Genomic DNA, 12,623 nt, shown 5'->3' with positions numbered 1-12,623 from the left:
CAGTTACCAATCGATGCTTCAACAGGTCGCTGCAAAGATAAGCGGCATGAGGTTACGGTTCTCCTCGGCTTCACGAACCGAGTTCTTTCGCCTCATGGACACTGTTTACCTTCTTTCACCAGAGCTCAGACTAGCTGGGTGCGTCAAGTTGGGCAGAGGTCTCACAACCGTCAGTTTAAAAATTATGTTCAGCTATTTGGTTGTCCTGTTTCAATTTAGAGGCAGTCTTGAATAGGATGAAATCGCTATTGCGTTCCAGCGGTGTTGTAATACTGTTATGATTGAAATTTTGAAAAAACCATATTCTAATAACGTATCATGTGTTATCTACTACGTTCTTATCTTGTCAAATTTATTTATTCCTACATAATGGGATAAAATTAGACTTAAGGTAATCATGGAACATTGAAACTGAATCCAGCATGTCTGAAGACACCGACGATCCCTGGAATACAAGCTAAGAATTTGTCCTCAGGCTCGTTGACAGTTAGGATCACATTTTCCACGTTGATAGGGGTAAGGCTGCTCGCAGCCAGAGCAATCGGGAGTCTGTAAAAGCCGTGAAATGACAAAAATAACCGGTAATCAGAATGCACGCCAGAGAGGATGATGTTTGGATAACACTAATTCGAATACCTGCTGTAGTTGCTGATTCGGCATGCACATCCAGATACTCGTGTACGGGCATCCAGCAGGGGCGGAACCCAAACCGAAACCAGTACTGATCCCAAGACCGAACGTGATCTGCGGCACCATTTGAATCTGGGGAACGAGAGCAAGGCTTGGAGTACCTGGTGCAGGGTACCAAGGTTGAAATCCTGGCGCTATTCCGCGTGGAGAATCCAGTCCAGGGTGTCCAGGGTTTCCAGAGTGTCGAGGGTGTTCGCCTGAAAATCAAAGGCGAAATATCAGGCCACGGATCAGCAGACAGGCAGCAAGAGAAAGAAACCGATCATCTGGCTGTTCTTACCTGACTCGATGTCACTCCCAGTGTCCGAGCACCCAGGTCTTCCAGGCTCACAGGTGGCGTTTTGGTTTGTGTCTTGTGGTTTTTTCGCACGATGAGTAGCGTCCGAATCAAGCGAGGGGTTGTTGACTATCATGTTCGTGTTGTTGATGTAATTGCGAATGTCGATGCTGGTCGTCAGATTGGCGATCGGATTCACTCCTTGATGGTGTTCGGACTTTCCTCCCTCGCATTTGTCTCCCTCTTCGCAGGTGCTCTCGTATTCCGTGATCCTGTGGTGGATCTCTTTCGTCTTTCTCAGACACCGATCGTAGCAGATCTCGGAACAGGAACCAACGTCCTGACGACGGCACGGCTCACGTTCACACTCCTCCATGCATCCGTTGCCAGCAGAACCTTGGACCGGCAGCGTTCTACCTGGGTACAAAATTTCAACTATTCCAAAGCATTAGATCGCTCAGTTTTCGCCATTGTTACCGAGGATATGAATCCTCCGAGAATTTAAGATGGTGAAACTACACTGTATACAAATCACTTACTGACGCGAAGTTGACTGTGACATCAACGTTTCAACATGTACGGAATACATAATGGTATAGACAGATACTTACCAGTGGCCTGCGGTGACTCGTACCTCCTATGCCTCAGCAGGCACTTGATGTACGACCTGTAATCTTTGTGATGGCAGAAGGATCCCTCGGTCTTCAGGGTGGATGAGCCATAGTCATGTCCAGGTGGCTTGATCTCCTCGACGTCATCTTGGAGTTCGTTGAGGGTGGAGTTCGATTGAAGGGCTGAAACACTCGCGAGTATTGCGAGGATCGCAATCGAGGCTTTGGTAACCGCGAGGCGCATCGTTGGGTTGTAGGAGGTTGAGCGACCCGCGAGTTTCTTATCCCGGGCCTCGTGATGCCCTTTTATATACAAAAGAAACGGTTGGCAAACAGATAGTAGTCGGTTTGCGCAACACCTTTTTTTCACCGTCTCTCGACAAGATAGGGCGATGCACTCCCTCCTCCCACACCGTGTATAAACGCGGCGAGGCTCGACACGCGTGAATAATTGCTTGTAACTTTACGACGATTCTTTTAGCCTGCAGGATGTTTAATCCGGGACGCGTATGTTTGAACTTCGTCCCGGGATAACGACGCTGCTCAGGCGCTTTAACTGATATATGCGGCAATCTGATAACAAAGTCCTCCGCGCATCGCGAACTCGCGAATGTGTGTCTATATGTACTTTCCTCGCGATCACTCATGATAACCCCGAGGAATTCACTGACAATTAGTTCTCTCACCTCGGGGTTGGCGCGCTATTTAAACGAGCAACGCTAACGGTTCTATACCTACGCTTCTCTTCCTTACCTCGAATTCGGAATTGAAAAGTGGGCGGAAGCGATCGTTCCGCAAATCTGATTATGAGTCACGAAGGAATAAACCAGAAAGTTTCTCGAACGGATGAGTCTGTCCTTCGTGTCTTACCGTCTGAGTTCGAATTCTCCTTGAGCTCTACGGAACTTCTTTAGAAGACTTTACAACGATTCAAACTCACTCGGGAACTCTAAGGACTAAATTTTCCACGGTGAAGGCCCGTTATTGTTTTGCCTAATTTTTCTTGAATCGAGGTCAGAGCTGGGGCGTCGGCGAGGGGGAAGGTGAGGCAATTTAATATTCACCGTATCAGAAACAGTGGCCCATATATTTCCCCTCCATTGTTATGAGAGCCAACGTGAATCGTCACGCGTGCCGTTGGTAGGTGCAAGTAACGTTTATAACTGCGATACGTGCAGGTTCGGTATATCGGAAAAGGAGGAAGGGGCCCAGAAGAAGGATGGATTACGGTCGTGGCTTATCGAGGACTCGGAAGCGATTAGGAAATTCGTCCACGTCCCCCTCGTCGGTGCATCGTGGCATAATATCGTTCGAATTAATGTGCTTGCCCGCTTATTAGGCGGCTAACGGGTTAGGCCTTCGAGAGCTCGGTGGCGTCGGCGGTTATACAGGCAATGAGGTGTAACGACGTGGCGGTCCGACGAGCGTAACAGGTATACGACACATGCGATTCAGGCTCGGTGCAGAGTGTAATTAGCTGAAAAGCGAGCACACATGCAGGTTGCGCAACATCTGCAGACTGCGGGGTCGCCACGGCTATCTGGCTCGGTGTGAACTGAGATAAAGCAGCGAATTCCAGATAGCTCACAGTCTGTTTACACTGGCCCGGCGGGGTGCGAGAGGCGGGCGATTATTTTTGGAGCAACCTGCCGCGCGGATGGTCGGAAGGACAGCCGGGGCCCCGGTTGGCGGGAGTGTAAGAATTTCTCTGTGTGATGGTGGTGTTGGTGTTGGTGGTGGTGGTGGTGTTAGAACGGTTGGAGTATAGCGAATGGCCGCGAGTAACGGGACCCAGGCAGCGGGGCCCTCGGCGCACTGCGTTCAGTATTGAGACGCAGCCCGCGCTATGGTCTGCGGTGCCGTGCCCGAGCTTACGGCCACTACGCCATGGCCGCCGTGACCTAAACGCCAGTGTCAATCGTGCCCAATTTTTCCTCGTTACCGCCCTGACGAAACGCGGTGAAGACAGCGAGCCACGCAGTCGGGCGAGGATCGCCACCGGGACAACCGCGGCCAGCTTAGACTCCTCGCGCGAGGATTGAGGAAAACACCGCGATTGTCTGTCTCGGGTACACCTACTACCAAGAAAGTCGACTCGCTCAAGCAACGACGCCGCGACGCCGCCCAGCAGCCAAGCAGCGGGTTTGCGTCACCTCCAGCTGCGCGCTGGCAAACTTATAACTGATCGCTGTGTACCCAGCTGGCTGCACGCAACTCTCCTCACAATCTTTACTCGCCGCGTGGTGGTGCCGATCGGGACGTAAACGATCACCAATTCGCTCCGAGCCTCCGCCCAACTCGTTTCGCGATCGCGTCGCGCTCCTTGGGAGCATGCCTCGGTCAGCAACGGTGGACAGAAAGTCGTAGGCACACCGTAGAGAGAGATCCCGTCATGCAGGAAGCCGCGACCTCTTCTCCTGGGTCCGATGGCCCAGCTTGGTACCGAAGGTGTCTGGCCTGCGTCAGGAATCACAGTCGCGTTGATCCAGCCAAGGTTGAACTGCCGCACTGTGACTTCTTCATCGTCGGACAGCGCCGGACTCTAAGGGTCCTAAGACCCGCGCTGAAGGGCCGGTGGTTCTACGAGGCCAACAATGACCGGCCTGAATCCGTAAATGACAACTTCTTCTCGCGGTGGTCGAGGCGGCCTCATCCATCCGGGAACTGCAGGTGCTCCTTCCGGCAGTCGGCCAGGCTGAGCTCGACGGAAGAAGAGATCATTTCGAAGGAGATTAATAGGATTCGGACGAGTCTTTGCGAGGCTGAGAAGACCGGGCAGGACATCGCGGAGATCGAAAGGAGCGTAGCGATCAACCTTGACGGGCTGATCCCCGTTACCAGCCAACCAACGAAACGGGCGACTATTGCGGAGGAGAAGATTGTCAAGACAAAGATCATCCAGGACCTGGAAAGGTACATAAACGATCTTCTACAAGAAATACTCACCGACTCGGTCAAGTTCGCCGCGGACGTTGAGAAACTTGGATGCCGGGAAGGAGGCGTCGATGAAAGCGTGTCCGTCGGCCCCGATGAACGCAAATCCGACGATAACGGTGCCGAGCCGTTCGGTAATTTAAATTTCGCTTTTCACGCCGACGAGAAGTTATTGGAACGAAACGGGAGCGTTGGAAAGGAGGAGACGACGCCTACTGGATACGAGAATCCCGCGTTCTTGGGCTCCTCGAGCGATCCTGACGCGCTTGAGTTTTACCTCAACAGACCAGTGGGCAAGAACTTGGCCCGCTGTACCCTGGAGCAGCTGGACTGCGTCGACTCCGGAATAAACAGCGTCGAGACGGTCGAGTTTCAGCCCGACCAGGAGCCCAGCCTGGAGGAATCGTTGATGGAGATCATAGACGCAAAACTCGGTCGAACGCACCTTCGCAAAAGCTGGGAGGACTTTCAGGTTCCGGAGGCAAAGAGCACGGGTGACGACGAGCCAACCGAGAAAGCAACGGAGCCTAAAAGGGAAGTCGAATCACCTCCTGATACGAATACCAGCGATTCTGATCCCCCCGAGCCTCTCGACGAGGTTCAAACTGATCCAAGCTTCGAAAAGCTGCGCTTGGAGTTCAGCAAGAAACCAATTAACGAGGAAGTTCAGCTTCGACGAAGGGCTGACTCGATCAGGTCGTCGCTGGTCGCCCAGACCAGAGAACGCGCTGACTCGTTCGGGAGGCTGCAGGAGGACAAGGAATCGAACGGGTCTGAGCTGGACGACTCCTGTTCCGTGATCCCGGAGAGCCCCCGCGACATCGTGCTCTTCCGCAAGAACAGGAAACCCACGATCGTCTTCCTCCATGGCTTCGGCTCCAGCGCCGACGTCTTCGAACTCCAACTCGAGTACTTCTCTAGTCTCGGCTACCCCTGCATCGCCCCCGATATGCTCGGCCATGGACTCAGTTCCGCCCCTGATCGCGCCAGCGATTACCACTTCGAAAAGCTCCTGAAGGACCTCGTCGTTCTTCTTCATCATTATGCTTTCAGGCCTGGACAGAAGTGCGTCATAGTGGCACACAACTACGGGTGAGTGGTTCTCTCCTCGTATTTCCATCTAACAATAAGTTTTAAAAAGTTTATCAACTCTTGCATCGTTCCAATTTTCAGGTGTAGTTTCGCCGCCGCGTTGGCCTGCAAGTTTGAAAGCAATATTCATCAGCTGGTCCTGATATCCGGCGGTGGTCCGACGCCCCTGGCACGACCCAGTGCTGAGGGAGCTGCTCACTGCTGCTTAAGAGCAATGGTGGCTCCTCTTCTGGTCTGCGGTCTTCGCCGAGAAGTCATGTACTCACCCAGAGGACGCCAACACCCCTACTGTGGTTCCGAACCCCCGGAACAGCGACCTTCCCACATGAAATACGTCCTCGACGGCATGGTCTGGCCTGAAGGCGAGTACACGCTCTACAGAAGGATTTGCACTCCGACTCTACTCGTTCATGGACTTAGGGACAACGAGGTGTCACTTGTTCAGGAGTGTCAGATGGAAAGGGTGAGTTGAAATGCGAAAGAACCTTGTCCCAAAATGAGACCCTTATGTACACAAATGGTTTATACAGCAATGTATGGTACTGGCCAGGTATAATATGTTGCAGTGTGACTACAAGTTTCATATTAAGGTTCCATGCGTACACTGCAAGAGTTGGGAACCCTTATATTATTAATATACACTTCATACACTACCCATTAGTATGTATTAGAATATTGTACAAATGGGGACCAAATCCCATTGGATTTGGGACAAGGTTCCTTATGCTACAGAATTCCTTAAAAGTATAATGGCTGTGAATTAAGACTCTAAAGAGCGTGCAATATGGCAGCAATCTCATTCAGAGTTGGAGAATGATTTAAACAAATTCTTTGGTTTCAGACGATGGTGAAAGCGTTTTTGGAAGCCCTTCCATCAGCCGGTCACAACCCGATGACGGATTGTCCTGAACAGCTGAACCACATGATACACTGTTTCATAGACTTGTGGAAGAACAAGAAGTGGTAGAGACAAGTATTTGGGAGTTATTTTTTTTACGAGAACCAAGTGTATGATAGTGAAACCGTAAAGTCTGCGTCCAGCCTCTGGCGAACCAAAGCTAGGCGAATATATACCTGAGTAAATTTAATTGTAAAGAAAAAGTGACTTGACGATCGGTGTAGAAGGTCGAAAAACGTCTTTCAAGCGTTATTGTTATTGTCGTTTTCGTTGTTATATAGTATATTGTTGATAAAAATTGCTTTATCAGAGGCTATACCTGCTACTGCACTATGTAACGAGTCATGTACCAAAGATCATTTCTACGATATGTTATATACGTGTATAATATGTAATTCAAGTGTATTTTGTAACTGTAGTATAATTCGATGATATTTTTTTTTCCAAAAAGCATAATTTATTACTCGATTCACACAACAAGAACGTCTCTCTGCTTCTGTTGTTTGTTTCACACATTTCTCATTTATTAGCGACAATTGTGCATATCGACGTGCAGGTACATCGCGCCATATGAGGTCAAACGTGACACCTCGCCAATCCATGTTACCAGCTACAATACTTTCGACTCAGCGATTATGGAGTCTCTGGTTGAGCGGGTTGTCCGGGGACTTCATCCATTCCTTTCTCAATATTTGCTTGAGCTGACTGAGCCGTAGCGTCGGATTCTGCTCTTTGATCAGCGGCATCATTCGCTCCTCGAACGCAGTGTAGGCAGCCTTCAGCCGTTTCTCAGGGTGCCGATCGACCTCGGATTCTTTCGTGCTGTAAACCAGTCATGAACATGATCAAATTGCAGGTATAAATATGTCGTCTTAGGGTGTTTTATTTGTTAACTATTTTCTTTTTTAATGTGATACTCGGAAAATTTTTCCTCCTCCAGGTTTCTTTACGACAATTTTTTGAAATATTTGTCACAAATGTTTCGAGTGGCACGTTAAAAAATTTTTTTTATAAAATGACCTATCCTAATGTCGCGTAATTCTTACCTGAGAACCGATAGCGCCTCGTCTATTCCGTGGGCCGTTTCGCCCTCGAGAACGATTCGGTTGATGTTTTCCTCTATCGGTCTCTCCTCATCTTCCGTCTTCTTCTTCTGGGCGACCTGATTCCGCCTCTCAGTTTCCGCCTGAATTTCCGCCCGCGTCAACTTCGCCGCCGGCTGTTTTCCGCCCACCTTAATACTGGACATTTCCTTTTCGAGGAGCGCCTTCGCCTCGGCTTTTTTCTCCAACTGCTGCAGTCGCTTCTTTTCCATTTCTTCCTGCAAAACGTATAATTCAGTTTGCTATAAATTTCGATTCTGATACCACCTCATACTTCAATTTCTTGTTTATCTTATTAAGTTATTCTCCTTGATCTATTATATTTCTCAACCTGTTTCTGCTTCTTCTTTTGTAACTGCTTATCGTCGTCCTGCCACGCCTTGTCTTCGGCCTCCTGGACCTTCTTCGAGGTCTCGGCTTCCTTTACTGCCGCTTTTCGCGCCCTAGCTGCCACAGCCTTGCTGTTCTCCCCGACGAACTTTTTCGGCATCTTGATCACCGTTTCAGGAACAAACAGACCTACGATAAAATTTTGATAGGACTTGAATAAAAATTCAAAATTGCCATAAAATCTCCTTTTTTCCATTTCAAATCGTTGGGCTTGTGGGAATTTCTAACTTTCTACGTTGGCATTCCTGAGCTCACTCCCTTCACCCCTCTGCCCGAAACGTAGCACACTGTGCAGAGCAGCTCAGTCGATAATTGAGCATATAGGCTAGGGCTAGAGAGTCTGACAGAACGGGCTAAAATCAGTCCATGGTACAGAGATGCGATTAAAAAAAAGATGAGAGAAGCCGCCGATGTTGAGACACGTGGTGATAAAATTGTGTGAGGTAAAATTAGGCGCAGTGAAAAAAACGAGCAGCATCTCGTCGCGAAAAATGTCGAAGAAAGGGTCGTCGAAGAAGGCTAGTGGGAAGGTGAAAGCGGGCGAAAGTATCGAGGCAAGTATTCCTTACTCACCTGAGTATCTTTGAAAAGCGGTAAAAATTTTCTCCCTTCCTCGAAAGATCCTCCTTCCGTCTTCTACCGATTTCCTCTCTTTACACGATCATCTGTCGAACGAATACAACATTTCGGAGCAGAGCGCGTGGCTCTGGTGTTGCTCAGCTGCTCGCTTCAGCCGTTCGATAACAATGCTGAACACAGACTAGGCAACCGCTGGGCGAAAATTTACTATGGAATACCAGAGTCACCGTATAGATATATTTAGTCGATGAAGATGGTAATACGTGGTTCAAAAAAGGACCGACAAAAAGGGATAAGAAATTCGAACAATCGGTTACATCTAACCTACAATGTATCAGATGCGAAGATTATGTCGAATTAGTGATTAAAAATTAATACAAACATCCAATTTTCCATACTAAGATGACCATTTGTTTAATTTTAGTTTTTCTGCACGTCTTTCAGCCTCGCCTTTCCTGTCCAGTTACTTTGGACAAAAGCGGCAACGTGTTGATCAAAATTCAAGCCAAGCCGGGAGCCAAGCACAACAATGTAACAGGTATGATCGCTGTTTTCGGCGTTTTCCTTCACTCTGGTTTGCTAAAATTTCATTTTTCTGTTTGTTTTCTCTACAGACATTTCTGAAGATAGTGTCGGAGTCGCGATATCCGCACCTCCAGTCGATGGCGAAGCAAATACAGAGCTGGTGAAATATTTGACATCAGTATTGGGAGTGAGGAAGTCGGACGTGTCTTTGGACAGGGTGTGTATGATAAGATTCGAGCAATTTAAATATTCGTTAAAAAGAAAAAAGAAGAAAAAATGAATGATACAGTTTTTTCGAGTAACGTTAACAAGAAAGATTTCTGAAATCAAATGAGACCCTGATTAGGAAATACTTATCGGTTTATGCACACTCAATTGACAAAAAATCCATTTCTTGACATCGACTCAATCCGCAGGGTTCGAAAAGTCGTCAGAAGACCGTAATCGTGTCTAATCAAACTGTGGAAAAGGTTCTAGAAAAGCTTCGAGAGGAAATGCGGACGAGCGGTTGACTTCGGTTAGTTGTACGTATGTATTTCGGGTAAAAATTCGTTTTAACATACAATTTTTAGGATTATCAACGATCTCTGTTAAATGGCGAGATGAAACAACAAGCACACTGGTACACAAACATAAAAGCATACAAGTCATGCACACATACGCAAATATATTTATATCAGTATGTATATAAACTACATTAAATTACATATATTAAATACAATCATTATAATTAACCGTCGTTGTAAATACGCGCGGAACTGACGTCTAAAACATGGTATAACTCTCATAGTTTCGTTATTAGATTCCAGTGCGCGTGGCTTAAAAAAAATTAGGATACTGTTATAAAATTAATATGGCGCTTTAGACGGTGTTAAAAAAATATCCAATCGCACAGAGCTGTGCATCGATTACTAATCGACGATAATCTACTCCTGTACATCAAACGCCTTGTCGTCCAGCCAGGGCCTGAATATCGGCAAAGTAGACGGGTAATGGGCCCCCCTTTTCGAGGGCGCGGTTCCGGCCGGCGCTCCTTCCGGTCTGAGGGGATAAGTGGCGAGGACGATCGGTATCTGCAGCTTGATCTCCTTGTCAAGGCTCTTCGGAGTGATGACGAACTGCAGGAGAAGAGAATAACGAAGCGTTAGACTCGCGCGGAGAACGGACCCTCGCAAATAGAGGAAAATAATTTCTCACGTATACGTGGTAGAGTATGTTTATCAGGTGACACCCTCGCAGGTTCGTCGGCGGCAGCGGAGGGACGTACATTTGCTCATTGAGCCACTCCTCGCCCTCCCCAGGTCGGATTTTCCCCCTCGAAACACTGGCGAGCTCTCGAGTCTCGCTGGCCAGGACCTTTCCTCTGCACAAGTACTGGATCGTCTCGGTCAGCGAGGCCTTTGTGGACTTCATGGTGACCTGAGAATAAGAAGAAAAAGAAGATACGATTCGGTGAACACCAATGATCTTCTCGTTCCCCTTCCAAACGCCGATCACCGCTCACCTTGCTGCGGTTGCTGACCGTGGCGGAAATGCCGATTGTCTCCCCAGGGACGTAGCCACCGCGGTCGAGGCTGACCCTGCAGAAAACGGGGCCCCCCGAGAGGCAGGAGACGCCGACTCGGTGCTCGACCTCGAGCTTGGCGGGCTGCTGCATTGGAGAAGATCTTTGATCAAGCTTCGGGGAGGGGAGGAGATCGAAAGGCCAAATGAGTCGTGGTTAAGGTCAAGGGTCGTTCTCGCGCGGATCAATTTCGATCTATGTTTATCATTACCGCCAGTATCGGTGGCTCCAGGTTCAGATCGATCGGGTTCATCACGATGAAGACCTGCTGGTTCTTGTGCGTCAGGCCCCCTGGCTCGCGTAGGGCCGCCTTGCAGTAGTACTGGACCCATCCGTGCTTCCCGAGGAAGGTCGAGGGCAGTCCAAGGGGAAGTCCGAGCTTGAAGGGGAAGCTGTGGATCCCCGGGGATAGGAGCGACGGACCTTCGTCTGGAATATGAACTCAGTATTAATGCATCCTTGGAATCTAACGGAAATTCGAGGGACGTAACATCCCGAATGGTGCTTGCCTGGCTCCCCCAAAAGTCTCATGCGGAAATCGATGTAGTTTTCCTTGTCGTAGACCCGCTCGGCGCGCTGACTTCGAACCCTGACGACTCCCTCGCCAACGACGTGAAAATGCAGCCCGGAAACGCTGTGGAAATAGAGAAGCGATTGCTTTCGGGAAAAATTCTTTTCTCCGTAAACTTAGTTCGTGGCCAATTAGATACACTGGTCAACAAAAATTCACTTTTTGTATATAAGATGAAAAATTTTAACTGATTATGTTAGGAACAAGGTTTAGTATGATATAATTGATATTAGAATATTTTTGATACGAACAATTTTATTGTGATATGATTTTTTTAGTTTTTTCAAAAATGCAGTTCTTATGACCAAAAATCAGGTTGTATATAGTGTTACAGTACACTGCTCGACAAAATTTTGTAACAAGAAAGGTGCTTACTAATTTTCAAATACCACCCTCGTTGTAAAACCATCTTTATTTTGATTCCATCGGGTCTAGCTTTTGTGTTACAGTTACTATACCAGTAAAATTGAATGTTTGTCGTTTTGACTTACCGTTTTTGATTCAGGGTGTTTTCTTATTTACTGTAAATAACAGTTAGTTACAATAAATGACAAAACACCCTGAATCAAGACAATAAACATTCAATTTTACTGGTATAGTAGCTGTAACACAAAAACTAGATCCGATCGAATCAAAATATTTACGACGATGAATTTTTCTTGACCAGTGTTATCAGCTCTCACTTTCGATCGATGAATAGAGAAACGGTAAACTCACTAGGCCTCGTCATCAAGTTCAATGAGTACTCTGCCCGATAAAAAATGCCCAGGAAAATATAGGAGATTAGTATTGTCAAAGAGTATAAGAAATTTGCTCAATTTCCGCGTCATAATTCCGAATTTTGTTTCTTATACGCCTGAATTTTAATGGTCTTCAGCCGTGTCCAGCAACAGGTGTGACGTCCTCCTCATTCGGACGTCAGCAGCGCTGCAACGCGATTACGTGTATACACTATAGATGGATATGTACATAACACACACAAACGAGTTCTTATTTATATTATTCGAAAGTCAGAGACAGGCTCTCGTACAGTACTAGTAAAAATTTCACTGATCGTTAGAACCGCGACTCGCAATTGTCTTTTCACGTCTCTCCGCACACAGAGATATATCTTCCTTTTCCTTTTTTCAAAATTACGTCAATCGAGGTACGTTCGACGGAGAATAAGCCTCAGGGACCCTTGAAGCCCTCGATTTTTCCAATCAACTTGGAACTCCTTTGGCACATGATCGCGTAGTTTGCTCGATTATCGCGGCGTTGATGTCACCGATCTTCACTCCGATTCTTCAGGCCTCAACCTCGATCTCGTCGCAGCGATTCTGGTGCTCGGAACCAGCTGCAACACACCCGCGACCTTGCTTCTTCCTTACCATTATTGGTGCCCGGTTC

The 12,623-nt window shown here is 47.7% G+C and overlaps 5 protein-coding genes and 1 pseudogene across 8 annotated transcripts in view; 3 read left to right on the top strand and 3 right to left on the bottom strand.

The window, feature by feature from the left end:
* The window catches only part of LOC124415013 (gustatory and odorant receptor 21a-like), a 1,475-nt gene extending 1,204 nt beyond the window's left edge, over nt 1–271 (top strand). Inside the window, exon 5 of the mRNA XM_046896241.1 lies at nt 26–271. Within this exon, the coding sequence (XP_046752197.1) occupies nt 26–235 (210 nt within the window). The 3' untranslated portion in view covers nt 236–271. The remainder of the gene's footprint in view (nt 1–25) is intronic.
* LOC124415018 (UPF0235 protein C15orf40 homolog) overlaps nt 1–9,919 on the top strand; it is a 21,694-nt gene extending 11,775 nt beyond the window's left edge. The window contains exons 2-5 of one of the 2 annotated variants that reach the window (XM_046896250.1): nt 8,381–8,549; nt 9,019–9,112; nt 9,189–9,316; nt 9,516–9,919. In XM_046896250.1, the coding sequence (XP_046752206.1) occupies nt 8,406–8,549; nt 9,019–9,112; nt 9,189–9,316; nt 9,516–9,611 (462 nt within the window). In that variant the 5' untranslated portion in view covers nt 8,381–8,405 and the 3' untranslated portion in view covers nt 9,612–9,919. Of the gene's footprint in view, nt 1–8,296; nt 8,550–9,018; nt 9,113–9,188; nt 9,317–9,515 lie in introns of those variants that run through there. The other variant, XM_046896249.1, reaches the window with a different exon arrangement.
* LOC124414503 lies at nt 332–2,225 on the bottom strand (annotated as a pseudogene).
* Nucleotides 3,705–6,933, top strand: LOC124415012. The gene is made up of 3 exons (XM_046896240.1): nt 3,705–5,604; nt 5,686–6,067; nt 6,446–6,933. Exons 1-3 carry the CDS (start codon nt 3,971–3,973, stop codon nt 6,569–6,571), a joined length of 2,142 nt encoding a protein of 713 aa, XP_046752196.1. The 5' UTR covers nt 3,705–3,970; the 3' UTR covers nt 6,572–6,933.
* On the bottom strand, nt 6,948–8,744 carry LOC124415017 (coiled-coil domain-containing protein 124). The gene is made up of 4 exons (XM_046896247.1): nt 8,569–8,744; nt 7,937–8,124; nt 7,549–7,823; nt 6,948–7,324 (listed from the first exon to the last, which is right to left on the bottom strand). The coding sequence occupies exons 2-4, from the start codon at nt 8,093–8,095 to the stop codon at nt 7,129–7,131; spliced, it is 630 nt and encodes a 209-aa protein (XP_046752203.1). The 5' UTR covers nt 8,096–8,124; nt 8,569–8,744; the 3' UTR covers nt 6,948–7,128.
* Nucleotides 9,613–12,623, bottom strand: LOC124415014 (arrestin domain-containing protein 2). 3 transcript variants are annotated; one of them, XM_046896243.1, is made up of 7 exons: nt 12,605–12,623; nt 11,952–12,161; nt 11,173–11,297; nt 10,875–11,092; nt 10,604–10,777; nt 10,297–10,518; nt 9,613–10,217 (listed from the first exon to the last, which is right to left on the bottom strand). In XM_046896243.1, the coding sequence occupies exons 2-7, from the start codon at nt 12,062–12,064 to the stop codon at nt 10,026–10,028; spliced, it is 1,044 nt and encodes a 347-aa protein (XP_046752199.1). In that variant the 5' UTR covers nt 12,065–12,161; nt 12,605–12,623; the 3' UTR covers nt 9,613–10,025. The 3 variants fall into 3 exon arrangements, with proteins under 3 accessions (XP_046752199.1, XP_046752198.1, XP_046752200.1); XM_046896242.1 differs by lacking the exon at nt 12,605–12,623 and adding an exon at nt 12,285–12,310; XM_046896244.1 differs by lacking the exon at nt 12,605–12,623 and having other exon boundaries at nt 10,604–10,750; nt 11,952–12,256.

Source organism: Diprion similis, chromosome 14 (assembly GCF_021155765.1).
Source record: "Diprion similis isolate iyDipSimi1 chromosome 14, iyDipSimi1.1, whole genome shotgun sequence".
In the NCBI taxonomy this organism is placed as follows: Eukaryota; Metazoa; Arthropoda; class Insecta; order Hymenoptera; family Diprionidae; genus Diprion; species Diprion similis.
This window is presented reverse-complemented; position numbering and strand designations above follow the sequence as displayed.